General features: G+C 37.5%; 6 protein-coding genes across 6 annotated transcripts in view; 2 read left to right on the top strand and 4 right to left on the bottom strand.

Moving 5' to 3' along the window:
- Positions 1-6,688, bottom strand: part of LOC107717535 (uncharacterized) — an 8,980-nt gene extending 2,292 nt beyond the window's left edge. Inside the window, exons 1-2 of the mRNA XM_016524317.1 lie at positions 6,201-6,688; positions 3,281-3,546 (exon numbers count right to left, since the gene is read on the bottom strand). Coding sequence (XP_016379803.1) covers positions 3,281-3,546; positions 6,201-6,545 — 611 coding nt within the window. The 5' untranslated portion in view covers positions 6,546-6,688. The remainder of the gene's footprint in view (positions 1-3,280; positions 3,547-6,200) is intronic.
- Positions 1-8,901, top strand: part of LOC107717461 (myosin light chain kinase, smooth muscle-like) — a 15,187-nt gene extending 6,286 nt beyond the window's left edge. Inside the window, exons 8-13 of the mRNA XM_016524227.1 lie at positions 6,973-7,096; positions 7,190-7,342; positions 7,508-7,637; positions 7,782-7,869; positions 7,982-8,122; positions 8,342-8,901. Coding sequence (XP_016379713.1) covers positions 6,973-7,096; positions 7,190-7,342; positions 7,508-7,637; positions 7,782-7,869; positions 7,982-8,122; positions 8,342-8,547 — 842 coding nt within the window. The 3' untranslated portion in view covers positions 8,548-8,901. The remainder of the gene's footprint in view (positions 1-6,972; positions 7,097-7,189; positions 7,343-7,507; positions 7,638-7,781; positions 7,870-7,981; positions 8,123-8,341) is intronic.
- Positions 8,902-10,389: 1,488 nt separating this feature from the next.
- On the bottom strand, positions 10,390-15,944 carry LOC107718069 (bifunctional coenzyme A synthase-like). Its single transcript, XM_016525010.1, has 8 exons — positions 15,786-15,944; positions 14,641-14,763; positions 13,893-14,472; positions 13,341-13,390; positions 12,773-12,857; positions 12,591-12,688; positions 10,678-10,824; positions 10,390-10,583 (listed from the first exon to the last, which is right to left on the bottom strand). The coding sequence occupies exons 2-8, from the start codon at positions 14,731-14,733 to the stop codon at positions 10,512-10,514; spliced, it is 1,125 nt and encodes a 374-aa protein (XP_016380496.1). The 5' UTR covers positions 14,734-14,763; positions 15,786-15,944; the 3' UTR covers positions 10,390-10,511.
- A 599-nt stretch (positions 15,945-16,543) lies between these two features.
- LOC107718074 (alpha-N-acetylglucosaminidase-like) lies at positions 16,544-22,850 on the bottom strand. Its single transcript, XM_016525021.1, has 7 exons — positions 22,842-22,850; positions 20,992-21,374; positions 18,728-18,875; positions 18,441-18,608; positions 18,055-18,122; positions 17,579-17,835; positions 16,544-17,334 (listed from the first exon to the last, which is right to left on the bottom strand). Exons 1-7 carry the CDS (start codon positions 22,848-22,850, stop codon positions 16,544-16,546), a joined length of 1,824 nt encoding a protein of 607 aa, XP_016380507.1.
- On the top strand, positions 22,422-25,835 carry LOC107718083 (tRNA pseudouridine(38/39) synthase-like). The gene is made up of 6 exons (XM_016525033.1): positions 22,422-22,518; positions 22,925-23,363; positions 23,425-23,481; positions 24,787-24,896; positions 25,066-25,244; positions 25,386-25,835. Exons 2-6 carry the CDS (start codon positions 22,944-22,946, stop codon positions 25,652-25,654), a joined length of 1,035 nt encoding a protein of 344 aa, XP_016380519.1. The 5' UTR covers positions 22,422-22,518; positions 22,925-22,943; the 3' UTR covers positions 25,655-25,835.
- The window catches only part of LOC107717642 (THAP domain-containing protein 1-like), a 5,585-nt gene continuing 4,610 nt past the window's right edge, over positions 25,439-26,413 (bottom strand). The window contains exon 4 of the mRNA XM_016524457.1: positions 25,439-25,510. The gene's annotated coding sequence lies outside the window, so the exon portion shown is untranslated. The remainder of the gene's footprint in view (positions 25,511-26,413) is intronic.

Below are 26,413 nucleotides of genomic sequence, written 5' to 3' on the forward strand. Positions count from 1 at the left end.
TACGTTAGCTGGCGCCATACTGCTTGATGTGTAACCATGGTTACCAAAAGGTCATACGAAACTGATAAAATTTGCTAGATATCTACATAGTCCTTGGTATCCATCCCGCAACTAAAATATCAAACCTGTCCAGCAAGAAAAAAAGCCAGCTCCGGGTCACTCTTAAATCCCTTGAGATCTCGGAACTGTCGCCACCGCTCGAACGCTCTGCCGATATTGATTCTAGTTTTGCTGTGAACTCTATTGCTTTCCCGTTTCGCTAGCAGGTTCTGTGCGGTCCGAGGCGAAGGTTTCAGTTTAGAGCGATCCATAATCCGTGATGACTAGCTGACTGTTTCTAAAATTACCTTCATTTATTGTAACCGCTAATCTCCTAACACAATCATTCGCGCCAGACTTTGTGTTGCCGGACGTGACGTAAACGCGCGGTTTCCTACCAAATCTGAGCCGCCACACTTAAACAAACCCCCATTCACTACAGCAAGCCTATAATGTTGTTTTAGTCAGTAAGTATATTTTAATGTACTCTCTTTAGTAATCAAGCTCACTTCTATCAAATCGCAATCATTTAATCGAGTAGCTTTAAAGAGTTTAATAGTTCTCTCGCTCTTTGTGCTTCAAGCACGAATACCAGCACTGCCATCTGTCGACGTGGATCAGCATGACCGTCTCTTAGTAGATCATGGTCTGTTGGACAATTAATTCCCTAACTTTTTTTTTTATTGCAGAAATATAATCCAATACAAAAACAAATAATATAGAACATATGGGGGAATACAGAGGAGAGAGAGGGAAAAAAATTAACAAATTACTTAAACCGTTCTATAATATGAGATGTCTTCAGAGGTTGTTGTTTTTTTTTCATTTGAGGAGACTTTTTGAAGTGGTGACAATGTAGAACAGAAGCAAATATTTTGCAGCTGGTTTTAAATTTAAGGCATCTAGCCTTGTGGATCTGGTGTTTACCCATCATTAAAACATCATCTAGCTCCTTATTGTCAGAAATATTAGAATGGAAAGGAACCTTACTGCTGGAAATACTACAGAGCTGATCATTGAAGCCAGAATTGTTTAGAATAGTAACAGAAATAGAACAAATGTGAAATAGATTCTTCTTCCTCTTGGCAGAAAGAGCAGAGTGGAGAAATATTATGGTTAAATTGACTTTGATACTTCTTACAAGAATAATGATGAATGATTTTAAAATAAAATTTATTTTATTATTAAACAAATTTATTTGGCACAGTCCATACCTTAAATTAATATTTGGGTAAAGTGCAGACCATTTTGTAACAAATTTGTTTAATAACAAAATTGTTGCATTTGAATTCGCTTATCCGTCCAACAGAAAAGCAGCAACTTGTGCATCATTACTCTTTCCACCTTGTGAATGTCGTATCGATTTTTTTTTTTTTTGTGTGTTATTCTGTCTTTGTGTTCTGACTACTCATAATTTGTTATTCATAACTTATTGAATCTCCCTAATTCCTCTTTTCCATCTTTTAAATGTTCCTTTCTAAAATAGCCTACCGCTTGTACACATTCAGAAAGTCTTCCAGTTTTGTGGACATTAATCAGATGGCTGTAATTTCACAGAAAATTGAGACGACACAGCATTTTGACCACTGGATTAACAAAAATAATTTCAATTATATGAAGTGTTTTTTCCGCATTTGCAGTTCCTTTACAAACCTTTAATGTAATGTTTAATGCACTTTTTTTTTCTTTGCATTTTTATATCAATATGGTACACAAGATTTTACTATTTAACTCCGCATTTGCAGTTCCTTTACAAACCTTTAATGTAATGTTTAATGCACTTTTTTTTCTTTGCATTTTTATATCAATATGGTACACAAGATTTTACTATTTAAATCAATGTGATAAACGAGTTAGGTTAAAAAGTAATCTAAAAGTAATCAAAAAATCTGATTATATTACCTAAAATGTGTAATGTAATTACGTTAATAACTACAATTTTTGTCATGTAATTTGGAATCAGTAACGTAATGGACTACAATGTGTAATTAATCTACCCAGCTCTGCGTGTACATAATTTAGTTCTTTACCTGTCCAGCAGATAACAAGCAACTTCCATGTCATTCTTCATGCCTTTCTCCACCTTCAGCGCTTTCCATCTGGAATATTCCTCGCCGATGTTTACTCTGTTTTTCTGCCTCAGTCTGTCTCTCTCCCGCTTCATGTCTGTCCTCTTTCGCTTCTTGGGCAGAGCTTGTATTGTCTCAGCGGTTGATGCATAACAGTGATCCATTTCTTCCTCCGAAACTTCTGAATTGAAGTCCTGGCTGATCAGTGATAGACCTCTCACAGTCTCCTAAAACAAACCGTCTTACGGTTTAATAGGGTGTAAATTACACTACTTTATAATGCATTGGCCTATACATCAAGTAAACGTAAAATAAGTTTTAAAAATAAATATAAATGTATGCATCCTTAACTCTAACCTCCTCAAAGATCCCCCAAGCTGTTTCCATGCATACCTCTGGTTTTTGTAAATAAGTCACAGGCACAGCTGTATTTGTAAGATATCGTCCTGTCTTAACCTCATCTGCTCTGAAATAGTCTCGTGAAAAATGTTCACTGCACAACTTCATGTGCTTTAAGTATCGAATAGTTAAAGTAATATCCCGATGAACAGCAGCCAACGCTTCAGTCGCTCAGGACCGTTCACTGGAAATCTGTGAAAAGTCACCCTGTCACCTGTAAGGCTCGCTAATGCACTCTTACGTACTCGCAGGTTTTTTTCTTGAAGTTCTTGGATCCTGGAAATGTACACTTGTGCATTTTTTTTAAAAAACCCACCAGGACCAAAGTCAAAATGTAGAAAGAAACGCACGAAACTTGCATACAGCATCCCTGATCCTCTGCTGTAAACAACCAGCGCAGCGCTTCCAGGATCATCATCTTTCTTGTTTAGTGGCAACTAACATTTTAAGGTGCATTTCCGCCACCTACTGTGCTGGAGTGTGGGTCAGTGTTTTGAATTTTATTTTTAATATGTAATGTTTAATGCACTTTTTTTTCTTTGCATTTTTATATCAATATGGTACACAAGATTTTACTATTTAAATCAATGTGATAAACGAGTTAGGTTAAAAAGTAATCTAAAAGTAATCAAAATCTGATTATATTACCTAAAATGTGTAATGTAATTACGTTAACTACAATTTTTGTCACGTAATTTGTAATCAGTAACGTAATGGACTACAATATGTAATTAATCTACCCAGCTCTGCGTGTACATAATTTAGTTCTTTACCTGTCCAGCAGATAACAAGCAACTTCCATGTCATTCTTCATGCCTTTCTCCACCTTCAGCGCTTTCCATCTGGAATATTCCTCGCCGATGTTTACTCTGTTTTTCTGCCTCAGTCTGTCTCTCTCCCGCTTCATGTCTGTCCTCTTTCGCTTCTTGGGCAGAGCTTGTATTGTCTCAGCGGTTGATGCATAACAGTGATCCATTTCTTCCTCCGAAACTTCTGAATTGAAGTCCTGGCTGATCAGTGATAGACCTCTCACAGTCTCCTAAAACAAACCGTCTTACGGTTTAATAGGGTGTAAATTACACTACTTTATAATGCATTGGCCTATACATCAAGTAATCGTAAAATAAGTTTTAAAAATAAATATAAATGTATGCATCCTTAACTCTAACCTCCTCAAAGATCCCCCAAGCTGTTTCCATGCATACCTCTGGTTTTTGTAAATAAGTCACAGGCACAGCTGTATTTGTAAGATATCGTCCTGTCTTAACCTCATCTGCTCTGAAATAGTCTCGTGAAAAATGTTCACTGCACAACTTCATGTGCTTTAAGTATCGAATAGTTAAAGTAATATCCCGATGAACAGCAGCCAACGCTTCAGTCGCTCAGGACCGTTCACTGGAAATCTGTGAAAAGTCACCCTGTCACCTGTAAGGCTCGCTAATGCACTCTTACGTACTCGCAGGTTTTTTTCTTGAAGTTCTTGGATCCTGGAAATGTACACTTGTGCATTTTTTTTAAAAAACCCACCAGGACCAAAGTCAAAATGTAGAAAGAAACGCACGAAACTTGCATACAGCATCCCTGATCCTCTGCTGTAAACAACCAGCGCAGCGCTTCCAGGATCATCATCTTTCTTGTTTAGTGGCAACTAACATTTTAAGGTGCATTTCCGCCACCTACTGTGCTGGAGTGTGGGTCAGTGTTTTGAATTTTATTTTTAATCGCGTCTCCCTTAGGGAAAGGGATTTTGACCGGTTTTGCAGCGTCAGCCAATGAGCAAGAGGCGTTTGATCATGTGATCTCACGGCTTTTTTTTTTAGTCCACAGAAGTTATTAAAAAAAATATAACTGTCCGCGCTGAAACCACGCCCACTCGCCGTAGAATTCAACCAATCGTCATCTGATTGGTTGAGTTCTACAGAATTTCTGGGAGACGTGTGTCGCGTTCTTTAACGTTCCGACTTGAAACAAAGATGCCGTGACGACAAACCCCCTCATGTTCCGTACAACTGGGGTATTATCGAAATATCTAAATTATTATAACGAGTGCTTATTCAGCAAAAGGCAAGTAAAACTGTTAAGAGTTAAATTTTACACGCATACATACCGCCTTTGACGGGACAGAAAAATCCTCGGGATTTGGTACCGCATTACTCAACAAACGCAAACTGCGTTGATGAGCAAGGCCAAAGTCCACCATTCTCCAGTTCTCGTAGCTCTCCCGAGAAAAATGCTTGCTACACACAAACATATTCGAGGTGTCGGTAGTTGACGGCCAACCAACCGCCCGCAGCCAGAGTCTAGCCCTGACGGCATCGGGGGGAAAGCCGTGCAACGCACCCGAACTTTTACACCACCGAAACAAACACTTGCGACCCATACTATAAACTCCTAACTACTGCGCGGTCTCGGTGTTGCCAACTATTTGCAATGGAAAGTAGCTAAACCCTACTTGAAACAAGTATAGGTCTCTGCAGGAAAGTAATGGGAGTTCTTCTTCTGGTGTTAATGGCGGTTGGCAAACCAACTTAAATGGTGCATTCCCGCCACCTACTGGATAGGAGTGTGGAGCGCATAATGATTGGAAGTTTGAGAACTATAGCCAAAATAAAACAAAATTTTTTAAATATAATTCCGCTTTATTTACTACAACTGTATCCTAAATTCTATTTATCAGTCTTGTTTCTTTTAAGAAAATAATTAATTCATGAAATATTCTTGATTGCTTTGGGCCATTTCCTAACAGAACCTGAAGTGAAAAATTATTTATTCGATCCTAAAGCTTGAATTAGTTGAAATCTTGCTCCTTCATATGCATCTCACTCTATAAGTACATGTTCTATGTCCAATACGCATTCTTGACATTAAAACGTCTTTCCTGTTGCCAAACTTTCTTCTTCTTTACGCTCAGAGGGTGACTGCAGCGGGGAAACAAGACCTCGTGCTCGTGCAGGACAGTACTGGTGACATTTAGAGTCGCTAAGGGGAAGTCGTGGCCTAATGGTTAGAGAGTCGGACTCGTATAAGGTTTGTCCAAAAAGTTGCTAGATTTGTTGCTAGTCGCTTTTTGGAAAAAAAAAAAATAAAGCCGCTAAAGGAGTCTGAAAAGTCGCTAAATCTAGCGACAAAGTCGCCAAGTTGGTAACACTGCGGACTCACAGTTTGACAGGTCTTTTATTGGAAAGCATCAGGTGCTGTCATGAATAATTAAGAGACAGTGTCTTCTCATAGGATAAGAACTCAGTCTCATGAATAATTATGAGACACCTATGCGTCAACCTGTGACGTCGCCACGATTTTAAACCCGGAAGACGAAAATAGCGGAGAAAAGCTCAATTACCCAGTTTTTTCCTACAATTAAAGCTTACAGATGCCAACGTTGCTTTAATGATGCTCAACACACACAAATCTGTTAAGATCTCAGAAAATTTAGTTTAGGGTTTCATGACCCTTTAAAATGCGTCCGAAAGTTTTCCACACCGGTCTGTTATTGTGGGGACATTTCCACGCCCCAAAACATGACGCAGCACAAAACGAAATGTGATTGGTTGCGTTACCTGTCAGTCATGTGGCTTATTGGGCGGTCCTTGGCCATTCAACGCGGCCAAGGTCCCCAGACCTTATGCCGTCAGCCTGAAGCTCTGGCTACGCGACACTACTATAATTATAACATAAGAACACAATGCAACTTACACTAATTGGTGGGTGCGTACTGCCGACGATGGCACCAGATGTCGGCGGGACGGAAGGATGAAGGCCGGGGCGGGAGATAGTCGGCTCGGCCCCGTTCACCAGTAACAGCGGATTATCAGTGAATCCCAATTGTCTCCGATGAAAGTTTATAAAACTATCCGGTGTAAAATGTTCACTGCAAAGGCGGGTGTTGGTGGTGATCCTCAGCTCTCCATCAAGGTGCCTCTTTACAAACTTAATCCACCTCTTCTTGATATCATCGTTTTTAGGAAATTTAAATAAGGAGACCGAGCTATTTTGTAAATGATCGCAACCTGGTAATACGCATTTACGTGACGCAGGCATAGCTAGCTAGCAAACTGTAGGCTGTAACTAAGTGTTAGGGGAGGGGCCATGCTCAGTGGCTCCAGTGTGTCATCGAGACATGATTTCAGCCCCGCCCATAAAAAAAATCCTGAACACAAAAATGGTGCAAAACCCTTTAATGGTCTGTTTAACTCCACAGTTCAGTACTACGTAGTTCAGACTTTGTAACATGTTTCCAGCAATACATTTCTAACATTTATGCGTTTAGAAATTGTGCATGGTTTTTGTACTGAAACTTGAGAGGATTGATTATCACGTCTTGGAATTAAACTGTCAGTGTCAAAAACTTCATATATAAAATACAAAACTAACTTTTCATACGGATGACTATTTCAATGCATGTTATGTATATATGAATTATATAACATTTTATATAATAAAGTATATAAAATATTTATTTATTCAGAGCCCGGGAAACATCTGATGGTGTTACATGGGACTCCGGAGTTTGTGGCCCCAGAGGTAGTCAATTATGAGCCTGTAGATCTGGCCACTGACATGTGGAGCATTGGCGTCATCTGCTACATCCTGTAAGAGCTTAGAATTAAGCAGTTTATGGCCTCCACCTCCATTTCTATTTACTAATATGTGCACTTTCAATTTTCTTTTCCACCGTTTCCCAGACTGAGTGGCGAGTCTCCATTCCAGGGAAACAGCGATGCCGAAACCTTAGCTCTGGTTACTGCAGCGCAATGGGAGTTTAACCCTGAGAGTTTTGATGGCATCACCAATGAGGCCAAAGATTTCATCAGTGGCCTATTGAGGGAGGATAAAAGGTGAATGAAGAAATGTGAATCGAGAAATTAGCATGGTCACATCATGCATGTTTTATTCAACTTTATTCAACAACGGTCATGCGTAATGGTTATGGCAAAAGTTATTCAAGTCTCACATTCTATTGTTGTATGCGGAGTTTTTTTATTCTATTTTTACACTCCTAGAACAAGACTATCATGTGAGAAAGCATTAGCTCATCCCTGGATAGCTTTATTTGATGACTCAAACTCCAGATCAACCAAATCCCTTAACAAAGACAAGATGAGAAGGTTCCTGGCCCGACGGAAATGGAAGGTATGAAATTTAAGAAGTTACTTACTTGCAGCTGTTTTAGAATCAAGATCTCTGATGGTTCTTGATTTTTCAGGTGGTCATAAATATTACTTTTTTTTTTCTTTTAAAACTGCGAATCATGCGCACATCTGTTCTGTCTCGCAGAAAACCGGTAAAGCCCTGCTTGCGCTGAAAAGGATGGTTCGCTGCAGCAAATCTGATGCACTGCATTCTCCCTCCATTTCTGTAGATGGTAAGACACGTGAGAATCTGTTTGTCCAACTGATGCAGTGTTTAGAAAGCCATTACACATTACTTTTGCAATTCTGTTGGTTTGCCCTCTTATCATGTCCCTGCGATTTCAGCGAATGCTCTGGGGAAAGAAGCCGAACAAGCTGTGGCATCTCTGGAAAAACAGTTGTGGAGTGAACCACGTTTCCATCGAGCCCTGCATGACCTCACTGAGAGCTGCGGAGCCACGGTGCACCTGGCCTGCACAATACAAGGTACAGTACTGCTTACAGTGTTTGGCAAAAAAGCATTTTTCATGTTTTTGAAAAGAGGTGATACCAGACACTTTTGCAAACCAGCAGAAATGAAAATGCATGGCTAGTGTGATTGATTGTTTAAAATTGCTGCATCTTTTCAAGATCCTCCTGCAGTACAAGACTGTGAAGCAGGGTTTTTATTGGACCATAATTCTCTGAAATGACTTCTGTTTGCAGGATATCCTGACCCTGAAGTGGTTTGGCTGTTTGATGAAGCGCCGCTGGAGAAGACCAGACGCGTTCAGATGCATTATGATAAGAACGGCACTTGCACACTCACCCTTGCTCAAGTACAACCAGGGGATTCTGGGATTTACAAATGCTGTGCGTCCAACAGCCTGGGGCAGGCGCGGTGTTCTGCCAGACTCACCGTGCAACTCTAGGACATCAAATCTATGATAAGTGTAAAGAAAATGGCAGATTTCTAATGCAAAACGGAATATTTGGAACCATGTGCAAAAATGATTGAAACAAAAGTGTTTTCAAACTATCGACATGTTTTACGTCACTCAAAGCTGTTGTAATTCACAATTTCTGAATTGTTCTATTGTTGATTAAGTCACGATTTACTCCACAATCTTAATGTTAGTTTCAAGTTTAATTTCTATAATTTTCCCTGGTGTGAAACATTTTAGCCATTAATTTTGTTTGAGCATTGTGTTTTTCTACAGAACCTGGGCATGATTTGATTCTGCTTAATTTAAGACAAAGAAATTTTAAAATGTTACATTTGTTGTGCATGCATGTGTATATATGAAGAATAAATGTATTAAAGTTTTATGAAATTAAGATGTTTTATTTTTAATGGCTAATCCATGAATACATCAAAAATCATTTTGTAAATTTGCCTGAAATCACTGACCAGTTGGTCTGTTATGGGTTAATCTGTCATTCAGTTTTAACTTTGGTCTTCAGGAGGCACAATATAGATTAATAACCGTCTTCTCTTTCAGAGCATGTATAATCTACACCACAATCATGGTCAAAGACTTTTCCACTGAAAATAACTCACAGCGATTAGAAAAATAAGTAAATGGCAATGCAACAACCAAATATGACAATATTCAATAACCGGCACAAGAACAAATGGTAAACTGTATATTGCAGATCTATTAAAAGTGCTCAAGGTGTTTTCTGTCCCAAATCTATTTTACTGCATTAGAAGAGCCACATAAGAACTCAAACTGGCTCATTTGCTTATGAAGATTACAGGTGTTTGATGAAACAAATGGTACATGACTTAAAGGCACAATATGTAATTTTCGCCGCTAGAGGGCGTGTATTCAAAATAAACAATCAAAAGCGTAGTTTGATGACGCCCTGACGGAGTGTGGAATCATGGGAGTTGTGGTCTTCATCCCCACAGCCGATGCAATCCGACGGGACTCGGGCAGAAATCATGTTCATGGATGAGCTAATGATTTATTAACGTCGTAGTATGAAGCAGAGTGAGGCTGAAAGCCGTCGAAGCGAAACGAGCGCGACACATGGCCCGAAAGCAGCGGAGCTTTTATTATGCCACAGTCGACCGCTTCCGCTCCTTCTGGTCGTGCGACGGGACTCGGGCAGAAATCATGTTCATGGATGAGCTAGTGATTTATTAACGTAGTAGAATGAAGCAGGGTGAGGCTGAAAGCCGTCGAAGCGAAACGAGCGCGACACATGGCCCGAAAGCAGCGGAGCGTTTATTATGCCACAGTCGACCGCTTCCGCTCCTTCGACCGGAAGTATGTGGGGGAAAAAACCAGTGCTGTTTTATCATACTAGATACATTTGAAAGTTCTGTTATAATGCTACTCTGTGCGGTCGTCACCGGTCTATTAAAACGCACAACATTTTACGGCTCGAAAGCAGTGGAGCTTTTATTATGCCACAGTCGACCGCTTCCGCTCCTTCGACCGGAAGTATGTGGGGGGAAAAAACAGTGCTGTTTTATCATACTAGATACATTTGAAAGTTCTGTTATAATGCTACTCTGTGCGGTCGTCACCGGTCTATTAAAACGCACAACATATTAAAGCGTCTTTGGTGTTTTTTCTACAAAACAAAACCGGAAATCGAGGGGTTATGACGTCATTGGCAGGTGACACAATGACACTATGGACACGGTCCGTGTCACTAGTTAAAATTGCTTATTTCTCTGGATTTAAACATTCTTCGAAACATTTGGGATAATGTAAGTACACAAGTCAGCAAAATATATAACACTGTTCTAATGGTTTTTGGATATTTTAATAAAAAAATCTTACATATTGTGCCTTTAAACAAACAGTCACTCATTTATGCTTCTGAAATGAACTAAAATATTTCACTACATTTTGAAAACGTATTAATATTGAAGCCTGTCTCAGGGTGAAGGTCTGATTTCTTCTTGTCTCTTCTGAATCCGCTGCTGTAATAGATTCCAGGCTTTCAACACCTGGGGAAACACATGCATTAATGATGAGCTGCATGTTTTGAGGTTAATAAAGCCCATCATCCATCGAGTCGTTCCTGATCTGGTGTGTGTGTACCTGTCTCTGAGTAACGTCAGGTTCCCAGAGTGTGCACAGCACTACGTTAGCATGTTCTATTAGCTGTGCATTCGGCCACTGGCTCTTCAGTCTCCTCAAGGCGTCTTCCTCCTTCACACCGTCTCGCTGGACTATACGCTTCACTGCCTGAAACCAAGAGAGAGTTAACACATCTAGAATGTCCTAATATTGTTATTTATGTAGTGAGATGCAAAAATCTGTGATTACTAGTAAATGTTTTGAATTTAAAACTCTTTTCTTCACAAATTCAATACAGTCTGAGTGAAAAGATGAAAAATCTTCTTGAGCTTCAATGGAAGAAAATCTGACAAAAAGTCACAATCAATGCCACTAACTACCGTTCAAAAGTTTGGCTTTTTTTAAAGTTATATTTATGGGCTTTTTAATGTGATAGGACAGGAAAGCATTGGGCGGAGAGAGGGAAATGGGATCATCAAAAGACCACGAGACGGGAATTGAACTCGGCCCCCGCAGTTGCGCTATATGTCGGCGCACTAACCACAAGATTATGGGGACTGACGGATTTAAAAATATATAATTTATTCATATTTTTATTCAGCAAGGACACATTAAATTAATCAAAACTGACGGTAAATACATTTATAATGTTACAAAAAATGTATATTTCAAATAAATGCTGCTCTTTTCAACTTTCTATCAAATAATCCTGAAAAAAAAAAACGAGTATCACCATTTCCACACAAAAAATCTACGTTTTCAACATTCAGCTTTGATCCCAGAAATAAATTACATTTTACAATATATTTAAACAGAAAACGGCTATTTTAAATTGCAATAGTATTTCACAATTTTACTGTCTTTACTGTATTTTTGATCACTTAATTCCAGCCTTGGTGAGCAGAAGAGACTTCTTTCAAACAAAAATCTTTGAGCAGTGCACAATCTGAAATATTTCTTATATATCAAGCTCTTTGTTTTTAATTTTTCAAATTTCAAATTTTTCAAATTTTTTTGCTGTTTTTTTAATGTTTAAATCCCAGAATATGGTTTCAGGCCTTTCGACCTCACAGTATTTAAAAAAAAAACAAAAGCGTGTCTATATTAAAGCTTTAGCACCTCTTCCTCTGGGATGGTGGCCACCCAAACCTCATGCACCAAATATGTCCACCCCGCCTCGAGCAACACGGCCGCATCCACCACACAGACACGCTTACCTGAAAAGAAGAAGTGAGTTTTTAATGTGATAGGACAGGAAAGCATTGGGCGGAGAGAGGGAAATGGGATCATCAAAAGACCACGAGACGGGAATTGAACTCGGCCCCCGCAGTTGCGCTATATGTCGGCGCACTAACCACAAGATTATGGGGACTGACGGATTTAAAAAAAAAAAAATGTATTCATATTTTTATTCAGCAAGGACACATTAAATTAATCAAAACTGACGGTAAATACATTTATAATGTTACAAAAAATGTATATTTCAAATAAATGCTGCTCTTTTCAACTTTCTATCAAATAATCCTGAAAAAAAAAAACGAGTATCACCATTTCCACACAAAAAATCTACGTTTTCAACATTCAGCTTTGATCCCAGAAATAAATCACATTTTACAATATATTTAAACAGAAAACGGCTATTTTAAATTGCAATAGTATTTCACAATTTTACTGTCTTTACTGTATTTTTGATCACTTAATTCCAGCCTTGGTGAGCAGAAGAGACTTCTTTCAAACAAAAATCTTTGAGCAGTGCACAATCTGAAATATTTCTTATATATCAAGCTCTTTGTTTTTAATTTTTCAAATTTCAAATTTTTCAAATTTTTTTGCTGTTTTTTTAATGTTTAAATCCCAGAATATGGTTTCAGGCCTTTCGACCTCACAGTATTTAAAAAAAAAACAAAAGCGTGTCTATATTAAAGCTTTAGCACCTCTTCCTCTGGGATGGTGGCCACCCAAACCTCATGCACCAAATATGTCCACCCCGCCTCGAGCAACACGGCCGCATCCACCACACAGACACGCTTACCTGAAAAGAAGAAGTGAGAATTAATCACACTTAAAACAGAAAAAGTTCAGATAGAGCATGAGATGAAAGTGATAAATGCTTCACCCTGTTCCTTTGCTTGTTTTATTCTTTTCTTCACCAGCAGAGCAATCTCAGGCCACACAATATCTGTCAGAGCTCTCAGACGCTCCTGAAAAACAAACGCACACATAAATACAATGTGAACAGGAGGGAAAATGTGTTCTGAATTCAATTATATTTATCTGATCGATAAGAATCAGAAATGTTTCTTGAGCAGCAAATTAGAATGATTTCTGAAGGATCATGTGACACTGGAGTAATGATGCTGAAAATTCAGCTTTGATCACTGAAATAAATTATATTTTACCAAATAATAAAATTGAAAACAGTTATTTTAAATAGTAACAATATTTCACAATATTACTGTTTTTATTGTAATTTTGATCAAATAAATGCAGCCTTGGTGAGCAGCAGAGGCTTCTTTCAAAACATTTAAAAAATCCTACCAACCCCAAACTTTTCAATGGTACTTTATATGAATAAATACATAATCTCAAAAAGAACAGCAATAGAGAGCTGAGCTAAATCATGCATCACATGACCAACATGCACATAACTGAATGGTCTTCATTAAATTACACAGCAGTTACACAATGCCATGATTCTTTAAATACGGCTCTATCAACTCCTTCAAGACCTTTTCTACACAAAAAGCAGAACACATTTAAGAAATGACTACAAAAAAATTAGACCATTTTTTTGCAGTCCAAACTGTTTTGACACATTTCCAAGCGTTTATCAGTTGATAACAACGGTGGCAAAACGTCTCAAACTCTACTCCACATTCATCCAACTACCACGTAGATCAACTTTTAAAGCTTTTTTTTAGAGCTGCTTTGAACAGATTTAGCATGTCATCACTTGCCAGTCCATCAATTAACATCTTGTAAAGCCAAAAGTTGCATGTTTATAAGAACCAAATCTATCATTAAGATGTTTTTAACTTCAAAACTTGTGGATTATTGTGATGTTTTTAACAGCTGTTTGGACTCTCATTCTGACGGCACCCATTCACTGCAGAGCATCCATTGGTGAGCAAGTGATGCTAAAATGCAAAATTTCTCCAAATCTGTTCAGATGATGCAACGATTTAAATTTTTGGGTGAACTATTCGTTCAAAGCTTTCTAGAGGGTCTCCACTTACTTTTTAGTAGTTCCTGGTCACACACACCAATGACAAAGCGTCTGTTGGCCATCAGACAGGAAATATTCAGCAGCGTCTTGTGGGCCCCATGCAGACGGTCAAAAGTGCCGCCAACCACCACATCACTAAACGTCTCTAAAGGTTTTAATTGTGCACCACTTCCTCCTCTATCATCATCTTCCTCGACCTCTTTTAGTCGTGGGTACAAAAGCACAGATGAGAGAGTCGGGTTACAGACGTAGCAGTGACCCGCGTACTTCTGCAAGCACTGGGTGACCAGCGAGGACTGGCCTGAATCCTGGATGGGGAAGTCTGTCAGCACTACTTCTGGCGAGTGGGACAGCGTCTGCGGGGTGGGAAAAGGGCCGCTGCTTCCGCTCAACACCACAGATTGGGCACGGACGTTACTGAGCAGCACCCTGACGTCAAGGTGCGCGCAGATGTCAGCGGCATTGCTGTAAAGGCGGGAGATGAGAGCGCAGAGATCCACCACGGGCGGGATGTAGACGGGCCGCACCTGGCCACCTGTGCTCAGGTTGAGGCCGGGGTGGAGATGGACGTACAGTGTGCGCTCGACCACCTGGGCCCTGACGTCAAGGTGCGCGCAAATGTCAGCGGCATTGCTGTAAAGGCGGGAGATGAGAGCGCAGAGATCCACCACGGGCGGGATGTAGACGGGCCGCACCTGGCCACCTGTGCTCAGGTTGAGGCCGGGGTGGAGATGGACGTACAGTGTGCGCTCGACCACCTGGGCGGCAGACGTGAGGACAGGCGCGATGCGGAGAGGGAGGACGTGTAACGGAGACGTAAGGACCAGGATACCGGTGCTGAACATGGACATGATTGACAACTTTCTGATCTTAGACACTGAAAGATATAATACAGATCTGATTCAAATTAACACATTATTTATGCAGTTCCATAAAGAGATACTTATGAAAATGTATATCTTGAATGCAATGTACATGCATAAAAATCTGCCAAATGAATAAATGTAAATAAATATAGAATTAGGTATCTTGGACTATTATTTACATATGCACATATTGCAACTTTAAATTGTTTTAAGTACTTGTAATTTGTAAGTACACACATGCATATTTTTCTACCTTATTTTATTATTTTGAGAATTGAGCTATAAGACGAATAGAATTCTGATCTTCAAAGAGATTTGAAATAAGAGAACAGAACAGAAATATCACTGCATTTTGAAATTTGCACACTGATTAAACTGTGCTGTATAAATAAAACCTGGCAAAAATAACTCTAATAATTAAAATAAAAAAAGAATCTATAAAAATATAGCTCTCATATGAAATGAATGCATATTTTGATTAGAATAATTCAATAAAACATGAGAAAAATTACTGTAATAATTAGAATATACAAATTTTGATTAATTCAATAAAACCTGGTAAAAATTACACCAATAATTAAAATAAAAAAGAATCTTTAAAAATATAGCTCTTATATGTATCATGCATTTTTTAAATTAATTCAATGAAACGTAACAAAAATTACCATAATAATTAGAATCACACACATTTTAATTAATTCAATAAAACATGACAAAAATTACCTTAATAATTAGAATAGACATATTGCTCTCAATCGTGGAACTTTTGATTAAAATCCAATAAAACATTTAAAAAATTACTAATATTTAGAATAAAACGGAAAATAACAGATTAGAGGAATTTCATACACACACATATGCAGATAGAACTTCATTGAATACTTTAATAATTTACAGCAACTACAGACGTTGAAAAATTGTTGATATCTTATATATTTATCCATAAATTATTCCAGATTAGCACAAAACAACACAGTTGATCCGGAACAACATACTGTAGCGCCAGACTACTTTGAGCAAAACCTAACGTACCTGAGGTATATTCTGCCGATCAGGATGTTGGAAAATGCAAAATGTGGGATATTATTGCAGAAGACAACTGTCTGGTATCAGTCTTCGTCATAATGACTATATAAAACACTAATGTTTTGCTCAGTAGAGCGAACTCACGTCCACCAGTTGACCTAGACAGCCATGTGCTGGAATACTGACTGATGATTGGCTAACAGAGGGAGTTCCTGCCCTAATGAATCATGGGAAGTGTAGTTCAGCGCCTTTCACTTCCTCCGTCCCTATTCAAACATGAACATTTCTCATCTTATCACTGTAAATGAATGAATGTAGTTATGTGATTGAATAATTGAGTACCTTTGATATGAAGAGCACGTTTTAACACATTTTACATTTGTGCCTCATGTTTTGTCAACAATTAGTTTTACGGTTTACATTACATAACTGCATAATATTGTAGTTTTTCTGTACCAGATATAATGAAATGTATGCTTTTATCAGCCTAAAAATGTTATTCCTGAAATAACCCCACTTTTCAGATCAAGATCTAATGAGGGTAATTATTCAGAAATTCATTGAAATCTTTATACACAATTTCACAATTGCAATTTTTCAGGGCTAGAAACAGGAGTAGTTTGTGCAATTCATTCTTCAAATCTTCATGAAGGCTGTAATATACTGTAAATATTTCATGGGAAGGCATTTGAAAGAATTTCTTTATGGCAGACCACTAAACAAGTATGAAAAGTACAGCTTTTATTTGACAAAATACAAAAATAACTTATCAATTTGAGCAATTTCTTGCTAGTTCATCGACATCAGGCATAACTCTTAAGTTTGGGTTTACCTGGAAAGCATTTCGTATTTCCTTGTAGAACTCCGTTGTAAGAAGCTGAAGCGCTTGTCGCGTCACGTCCACAAGATCGTACCGGAAAGTTTCCAGAGTGGCTAACCCTGGCGCGGCTTCGAACAGAAGCTTCCATGCTTTGTAGAAGTCAGTCGGTTCGTACCAAATGTCTGTTTGCATCCGCAGGGACGGACGATGTACCAATGGACTCCGGTTGTGGTTCTTGTATTGCGGAAGAGTGCAGTTATACACACTATGAAACAAGAGTTGCCAGGCCGCCGTCAGGTTCTCATCCATACTACCGTAGTGCCGCAGGGCGTACAGCGACACCCACTTGGAAAGGTTGACGGGTTCTTTGCGCCAGGCCAGCTCACTCATAAGTTCGTAAATGACTGGATTCTGTTCGATGCCTTCGGGAGTCAAACCCAAACCCACTAGGGTTGAATTCGGGAAGCGGATGGCATTGAAGGGGCCGGAGTTAATGCTTTCCACCGTTCCAAACAGACCGCTATTCCCTCCAAAGTTGTGCAGCATGCACCAAATAAACGGCTGGCTGTAGAAGGAGTTTGTGGAAGAGTAGACAGGCATGGATTCAGCAAAGAGATCCAGGACAATCATGCGCCCCAGGGGGACGCCGTGTAACAGTGCCTTGACCTGGTCTGGTTTCCAGAACGAAGGGTTACTGATAAATAACCAGCCCTGCATCAGCCAAATTGCTTGAGGGTCCACTGCCAGAGAGAGAGTAAAAGGAGAGAATAAGAGACCAACGCATCCGTGTGAGCAGTTGTGAGGACGCCGTGCTTCATCCCATCACGGGGTTGGGAACCCCAACTGTGCCCCAGAAAATAAGCGGGTCATTTGTGGGTTTTAAAACTAGAGCAAATGCAATCCCAAAGAAGCATGAGTAAATTCAACATCTATCACGTGAATTATTTCCCACACTAACCAGAAAGGGGTAACAACGGTAGTTACCTGAAGTCATTGTATTGAAAACGGCACGGCTGATAGACGCCAGGTAAGCGGGGTCCGAAGAGGCTGGGACCATCTCATTAAAGGTGTCGGTGTTGTAAATGTGGTCTGTTCCGAACTCCTTAATGACCTGGGTCAAAAAGAGCGCTCCTATTCGCTGGAAAAGTGGATCGCGTGGGTCAAGCACATAGGCGGAGGAGTAGGTGCAGTTAAAATGGCTCCAGGGGTTCAGCTTGGTCACATTTGCTTGGGGGAACAACCTAAAAGGCATTGCTAAATGTGATTACTCCCGTCTTCGCTCTCAAATATCTGCTAAAGAGAAGGAAATAGAAGTGATGTGTTCTTTGCACATTCTTATTGCATTGGCCATTTAGATACATTTAGAAATTTAAAAGATAACCAACACCACTTTAAATTTCAAGATTGAAATCTACACCAATGAAAAATCTAAGAAATCTACACATTTTGAGGAATATTACCTGGTAATACCTTCAGGTACGATTCCTGAAAAAGCAGGCAATACAGGTATCATCCCAAAAGATCTCATGCCCATTTTCGCGGATGTGTGTAAACGCGAATCGTTTTGAAAACGTTGTCGTGTATACGTGAAACTTTTTAAAAACGCAAGGGAAAAACTTTTCCGTTTTTGACTACATCGTTGTCGTGTTAAACTTTTCGTCGTGTTTTTCTTTATATATTACTTTTGTATATTGTTTGTTATATGTTAGAACAAATTTATGTAATGTATGTTCAAAATTGTTCCAAAAAATAAAAAAATATAATAAAAAATGAAAAAATCCTAACCCTGACCACTTAGAAAAATAAGATCACATCCCTCCAATAAAGTTTTTTTTTTTTTTTTTTTTTTTTTTAAGATGTTCAGTACCTGCAGGTAGAGCTGTTTGACGTGCCAAGACTGAGGAAGTGGTCCTCCCCACTGAAACAGGTTTCCCATGCGGTTCCACGCTAAGAAAGCTGGACCTGTGAAGAAGCGATCCAGCTCAGTCTGGTTCAGACCGAGAGACAGATAAACCTACAGTACAACAGGAAAAGAAACAGACGAACATAAAACACAACATACACTTGAAAATATTAATTTACACGACTGAAAATTCTCAAGAGACAAGCCATTTTTTAAAGAAATCCTCTCACCTCCTGCCATAGCACTTCCTGTCCAGTGAATGCCAGAGGAAGGTTTATGCCATTCAGTGCCATCCAATCAATCTCCATTTGCCATCTGGGCCAGTCCCACCACACGGAGGAGTAACTCTGGGTACATACGTTCTGATAGTACCTGAACCTAGAATTACACTAAATGAAATTAATTTGCTGCAGTAGTTCCTCCACACATTAACCAGCTTGTGACATATCTGGCATCGATACTATTTTCTTTTTTGGAGCTGTAAAGAACATGACCTCATTCATAACGTCATATTCACATTGTGTGGAATTCACTGCCCGCCGGCGTCTCTGAGAGTGACATAGTACAGGCCAGCTCATGCAGAACTAACAAGACAAACACAACCGGACAACAAAGAAACGTCCGGCTTCTACATAACATCCACATGAACAATAGCGATGAGAAGTATCAACAATGTTGCATTTTCATTGTCCTACAAATCACACACACAACACAGTGAGGGCTGTCCTGAGTGGACGAACACGAGAACATGCAGAAGAAACAAAAACAACTGCTCACAGAATGATGAGCTACCTGCAGAAACATACAAATTAGCAAACGAACAAACAAAAGACACAGACAATCTTATCAAGACAGCTAATAAAGTGTTTTAGTGCATTAGTCAGGTTAAAATGATGGTTATAGTTGCTCTAATCTGGACAAAGTACATTAAAGAGTTCATCTTAATCACACTGAGAAAACTAGTGATGTAACTAGTGATTTGTTTGAGATCTGTGCTACAAGAGACATTAAATATCAGTCTGTTTGCAATTATTTGACAAAATACACAATGGATTTTTTTAATACCTGATCATTTCTCAAATTAAATGAAAACATTTACAAAATATTTGAAATGAAAATATTTTACACAAAATTCACAAAAAAATGAAAGAAAAAAAATTATACAACAAAACTAACAATAGATTTAGAACGGGCATAAAGAGGAATATGTTGATTGATATGATAATATCTAAATCGGCGAATATCCCTATTATCTCATTTTTATTTTAGTCCAAGTATGAGAATATATATCTAGAAAATATCTAGAAAAGAGAAATGGACAACATGAATGTTGAACAGCTGGAACTGCTATGAGTTTCAGCCCCTAGGAGTAAGAAATTTGCAAAATCTATGATTTAAGAATGAAAATGCATGCATATAATAAATGTGACAAAAAAATATTAATGCTAAAACTACACCATAGGAACATTTTGGTTTGAAACATTCTCCAGAGCTTCATTAATTTCAATTATTAAAGGTATTCATTTTTGATAAAACTGGAGAGTGTTTACCTAACGATTTTCAAATCCCATCACAATAATCACTGCTAACCAAAATATCTTCAAAGAACGTTTTGCTAATGTTCCCATCAAGTTATGAAAACATTCATTTTTTATGTTTTAAAAAAGTTTTTTTTGTGTGCGTGTTTGTTTTTTTTTTGGTTATGCAAACGTTAAGGGAACATTCCATTTTAACATTTAGCAAAAATGATTGGAATGTTCTTTTAACATTTAACTTTAATGTTTAACGTTAGTTCATAACCTCGAGAGAACCTTTCCAGAACGTTATCCAAGAGAACGTTCCCTGTAACCTGAAATCACCTCTATTGTGAATCAGAATCAGAATCAGCTTTATTGCCAGGTATGTTTACACATACGAGGAATTTGTTTTAGTGACAGAAGCTTCACAGTGCAACAGAATGACAGTGACAAGACAGGACACAGATAATAAAAAGAATAATATAAAAATAGACAAAATAGACAATGTACAAAAAAGCAAAAACACAATATATAATATAGACAATTTTGTATGTACATCATTTGCTTGTTAGTTGCATTGTGATGTCATTTAGTTGTGGCATTCTTTATTTATAATGTCATTCACCTATGGGTCAGTGACAAATTAATAATAATAATAATAAAAAAAACAATATATATAAATATATAATAATTCATTTTTTATGTTTTATATGTTTTAAAACTTTAAAATATGTATTAATAATAATAATAATAATAATAAAAACAATATATATAAATATATAATAATTCATTTTTTATGTTTTATATGTTTTAAAACTTTAAAATATGTATATGAAACTTTCAACAATTATAAATATATAGGTTTTACTTATGATTTATTGACTCTAATCACTGAAAATGTCAATCAGTATCAATCAATAAAAACTATTTTGTTGAATCATTAGACGTTTCATTTAAACTGTTAAGAATACATTTACCTGTGCGGGGTGTTGATGCGCAGGACGCCGGTGAGAGGAGGCAGGGGTCGGGGGATATTTAACTGATCTCCAGACCAGGACACATGACAGTTGCAGAAGTATTTGAGATAGTTGTATATACCGGTGGCCACCGCGACCCCCGTGCTGCCCACCGCCAGGATCTTGTTGTTCTTCGCGGATCGCAGCTCACACACGTCTAGAGTGTCATTAGACAGAGTCCTGTTGACTGACACGATGAAATCCCGAGATCTGTTTCCCAGCAGTCTCCGGAGCAGATCCACCACAGCTCTGGACTGGCTTTTGTCGCTGGCCTTCGCTCTCATATGCGCGAGAGTCTGAAAGTCGCTGCAGACCGACTGCAACAATGTAACAAACAAAACGCGCTGCGGTTACAGTGTATCATTTTGAGTTCTGTGACGTCAGCTGCATCGGCGCTGCAGATGTCGAGTTCAAAATGTGAACTTTTCTACTATCGATTTCCTTCGCGTGAGCAGGAAGCAATGTGTGTCAATGGAGAGGCAGACGACCAATCACGAGACTGTCTGAAGGGCCTCGGTGGAGCTTCAGCCAATAAGAACTCCAGATTGACAGAAAAGGGGGAAACGCGGTTGTATTCATCACATGATCCCGTTCTATTCGATGTGTGATCTCTGTATTGACAAACAACTGTTTTTATGAGGCTGTTTAGCAGCACAAACATAAACATTCTGTTTGTCAGGAAGAAAATTAAAGAAATAGAAAACTGTCATCAATGACACTTTCTAGTTCAAGTGGGTTGTATAATGCAAATTTATTATGGTAATAAATCAAACAGCTTTACTGAAAATCTCTTAAAGCTGGTTAGGTAGATAAGGACGTACCCTTGGAACGGGAAACAAACTTTGAATGGCACATATTTAAATATAAAAAACTATGATAAATAATAATCAAATAATAATGATGATTATGATAATAATTATAATTTTTAAATATTTTTACATATTTAATAAACCGTTAAATCAATTACAGAAAAATGACAAAATGCATGTATTCATTTAATTTTGTTTATTTGTGAATTTTTAATTTAATTTAGCTTTAATTTTACATTTCTTTACATTTTGCAGACGCTTTTATCCAAAGAGACTTACATTGCATTCAAGGTATACATTTAAATTATTTTATTTTATTGTGTTTTGTTTTGTTTTATTTCATTTTTATTTTAATTTTACATTCAATTAAATTTTGTTTTATTTTACATTTTATTTACATTTACGGATTTGGCAGACACTTTTATCCAAAGTGACTTAAATTGCATTTAAGGTATACGTTTTATTTTATTCTTTTAAAATAATGAGGACGATACAACAATTAAAATATATATATATATATCACACTCAGTGGAATAAATCAATGCTACAAATCTGTGTAAATATGTTACGACTTTTATTTTGACGGGCGTCCTTACGGAAGCCAATGCACCCTGCTGGGTTTAAAAGTTACTCTTTAGAATTTATAATTTCGCTATTTTAATGACGCTTCGGGAAGGATGTGAGTATAGTTAAATGAAAATATGTTTGTATTTTATGTTTGTTTTTATAAACTATATTTATTAAATGATTAAGAAGCCCAGAAAGTTGATAGGACGCAAACACGTGGAGATTTGCACATTAAACACCTCTAGTCTACAGGAGCATCTGTTTGAGGACTACATACATGTACCGTATTATTACGGTACGGTAATCATGAATTAATGTCATTATTAAGCTCTCTGTGAATTATTACACAAATCTCTGTTTATTGTTAACGTGTGCAAGAACTGCATTCATGTACATGCACACATGCATATGGTGATAATGCACATGCATTATCACCATATGCATGTGTGCATGTACATGCATGCATATGGTGATAATGCAGTTCTTTTATATGGATCTCTCTGTTATTTATTTCATAGATCTGTGTTTGTTGTAATCATGTCAGAAGAAGTCCTGCTGGCTCGTGTGAAGGCTTTGGAGGAAGAGGTGGAGAGACTGAAAGCTCAGCTGAAAATAGAGAGAGATGGAGCTGGGACAGAGGAGAGGACTCAAACATCAGCCATTCTCCAAACAGAGAGCTCCAAACATCAGGAAGGTGGAGAGAACCGATCCAAACAGAAGAAACAAGGAGCAGAGAGGCCCTTCGACTTCTCTGCCTATCCTCGCAGACATGTGGCACTGCGGCTGGCGTATCTCGGCTGGCAATATCAGGGCTTCGCTGTCCAGGAAAACACAGACAACACCGTTGAAGCCCGGCTTTTTGAGGCACTGCTGCAGACTAAACTGATCCAGGACCGACAGACCTCCACCTATCACCGCTGCGGCCGCACAGATAAAGGAGTCAGTGCTTTCTCTCAGGTACTGTGATCTACTGAATTTTTGTGAGTTTATGATATTGATCATGTTTTCATATTTTCCGGGTTCTCACAAACTCTATGTCTTCCAGGTCAAAGGTCTTGCTTTCCTCTATCACCAGGTGAGGAGCTCATCTCATACTGGAGGCCTTCAGAGCTGAAGCTGTGGTTCTCAACCAGGGGGTCTCAGAATACTTTCAAGGGGGTTTCAAGATGACTTTAAATGACATGCAGTTAGACAAAACAAGCTTTAGAATGAGCTAAAATAACTTATTAAAGAATTGTATTTTCTTTCAAGCACCAGAAATGTCTACTGTCTTGGGTTCTAGACCTGGAAACAGTGTTATTTAAGTATCATTGAGATACTATTATAGTTTCTATTAATAGTTTGAATTAGTTCTATTTTTTTATATATATTTTCAATTTTCATTTACATTTTTGTTAATGTTTTAGTCATTTTGTAGTGATTCTGTTATCTTTATTAGGTTTTGGTGACACTTTACAATAAGGTTTCATTTGTTAATATTAGATAATGCATTAGTTAACATGAACTAACAATGTGAATTAGTTTTCACTATAATTGTTTTACAGCATTTATTAATCTTTGTTAATGTTAGTAAAAATGAATTGTTTGTTCATGTTAGTTCACAGTGCATTAATGTTAACAAATACAATACTGAATTTTAATAATGTATTACTAAACATGAACTAAAATTAATAAATGTTGTAGAAGTATTTTTCATTGTTAGTTCATGTTAACTAATATAGTTAACTAATGTTAATAAATGAAACCTTACTGTGTTACCGGTTTTGTTTAGTTTTTTATATGTCTGTATAATTTTCATTCATTTTTATTTCAGTTTTAGTTATTTCAGTACATTAAGTAAAACGAAATGAAAATGAGAAATGTTTCCTTGGCAACTAGATGACATAAAATACGTTTTTTAAAAATATATTATTTCTGTTAACATTTAATTTAACAATTTATTTTTACATGGTTTCAGTTTTAGCTAACTATAATAACACTGCCTGGAAAAGTCAAGTAAATTAATAAAATCTTAAAACCTGAAAAGCATTCAACTCCTAAAACGGTTTAATAAATCAAATTATTTTAATTCAAATTGTTATTTTTTAACAGAAAGTAGGCGTGACAATAGATTAAAATACATTTTCAAATATCGTTGCGTACAGTGGAGAACATTGGTGTCAAAAAAGTTAATATTTATACATTTGTTGAAATTGTCTTCAGTATGTAGTCAATAACCTTATTATTTTCCTGCTGAGTTTTGATGTATTCGATTTTATTGAAGTTAGCAAGGTGTCTTTGCTATTTAAAAAAAAAAAATAGTACACCGTGTACACCACAGTGTTTATCAGCAGTAGCTAGCATTCCATTCTGAACATAACCAATAACTTTGCTTTTCCAGGTTCGCTGCATGATGGCTTTGCTGTTGCATATTGGACAGAAGCTTGAAGCTCCAGAAATCATTGATCAGCTGCTGGATGTGGAGAAAAACCCAAGGAAACCTCAATACAGGTGAGTTTTATTTCAGTATTTCCATAGCTAATTCTGGATTCCATGTGAAGTTGCATATTGCTTTGACCAGCAAGAACTTGATCTTTCACAATACTAAAATTTCAGATCTGTAGGAACTTTTTCTTGACTAAATTAGTGACTGTTAATTAAAGTTGTCTGTGTTTTATAGTATGGCGGTGGATTACCCTTTGGTGCTGTATGACTGCCACTTCGAGGGTGTGAATTGGAGGAATGAAACGGAGGAGGAGAACCACGTCCTGAACTCTCTGCACCAACACTGGGTTCAGAACGCAGTGAAAACCCAAGTTCTGCTTGGCATGATCCAAGGCCTTCAGAAAACAAACCCAGGTGTGCGTCCATGCTGAAACTACGACTCAAAAACGATTGACTTGTATGTCTGGAATGAAATACTAACATAATGTCTGATGTTTTTCAAAAAAGTAGCTTGTAAAAACCATTGTAAAACAGTTTTTGTTTCTGTTTTCTTAGAGATGACATCTCTGCATTGTTGGCTCATGGAGGGCTCCAGGCAGAGGAAGTACCAGCCTCTTCTGGACCGGCCGCGCTGTGAGAGTTTGGAGTCCAGGATCCAGCACTTCGTGAAGAGAGGAAGACTGGAGCAAGAAGAAGGAGAGAACGGGGAGGAGACGACTGTTTTCAGGGGGAAAAGATCAAAACATTCCCATCTGACAACAACAAACCAAATCCAGGAGCAAAACCATGGAGCAAAAACCGAGGTGCCTATTACAAAACCTTAAAACATACTGTGCAAAATAATATGAATAATATGAATTTAACTTTGTTCTCTTAGCAGCACAATTACTTAATTTTCTGTTTTGCCAAAGAAACTCTTTTATTAAAGGATTGCTCCATGTGTTCTGATCGTGTGTGAATTTGAATTTGAAATGAGATGATATTGCTCATATATATATATATATATATATATATATATATATATATACTACATCAATGGAAACTGATCGTGTGTGAATTTGAATTTGAAATGAGATGATATTGCTCATATATATATATATATATATATATATATATATATATATACTACATCAATGGAAATGTCCTTAAAGTTGGCAATGGCCATTTAGTGTCTTTATATTGTATTGATTAAATTACTGACCTATAGATATTAAATCCATGTGGTTGCATTATTAATGCCACATCTGGACCTAGAATATGTTGGATTTTTTTTTTAATGTCCTGCTTTGTAAATAATTATGTAATATCATATTGTCAACAAAATCAGTTCAATGCAATAAACTGATGCCAAATTGAAATCGGTTTCAGGATCAGTTCAATTAATCTTAAATATTTTACACATTTTAAAATTAACCTTGATAATTGTTCATTTTGATGTCTGATATCCAATTTACTGAAGAAGAAGAAGAGAAAAAAAACTACCGGTCAAAAGTTTGGGATCAGTAAGACTTGTAATGTTTTTTAAAGAAGTATCTTATGCTCATCAAGGCTGCATTTATTTGATAAAAAATACAGGAAAAAAA

This window comes from Sinocyclocheilus rhinocerous, unplaced genomic scaffold (genome assembly GCF_001515625.1).
Source record: "Sinocyclocheilus rhinocerous isolate Xijiao unplaced genomic scaffold, SAMN03320098_v1.1 scaffold1694, whole genome shotgun sequence".
Lineage (NCBI taxonomy): Eukaryota > Metazoa > Chordata > Actinopteri > Cypriniformes > Cyprinidae > Sinocyclocheilus > Sinocyclocheilus rhinocerous.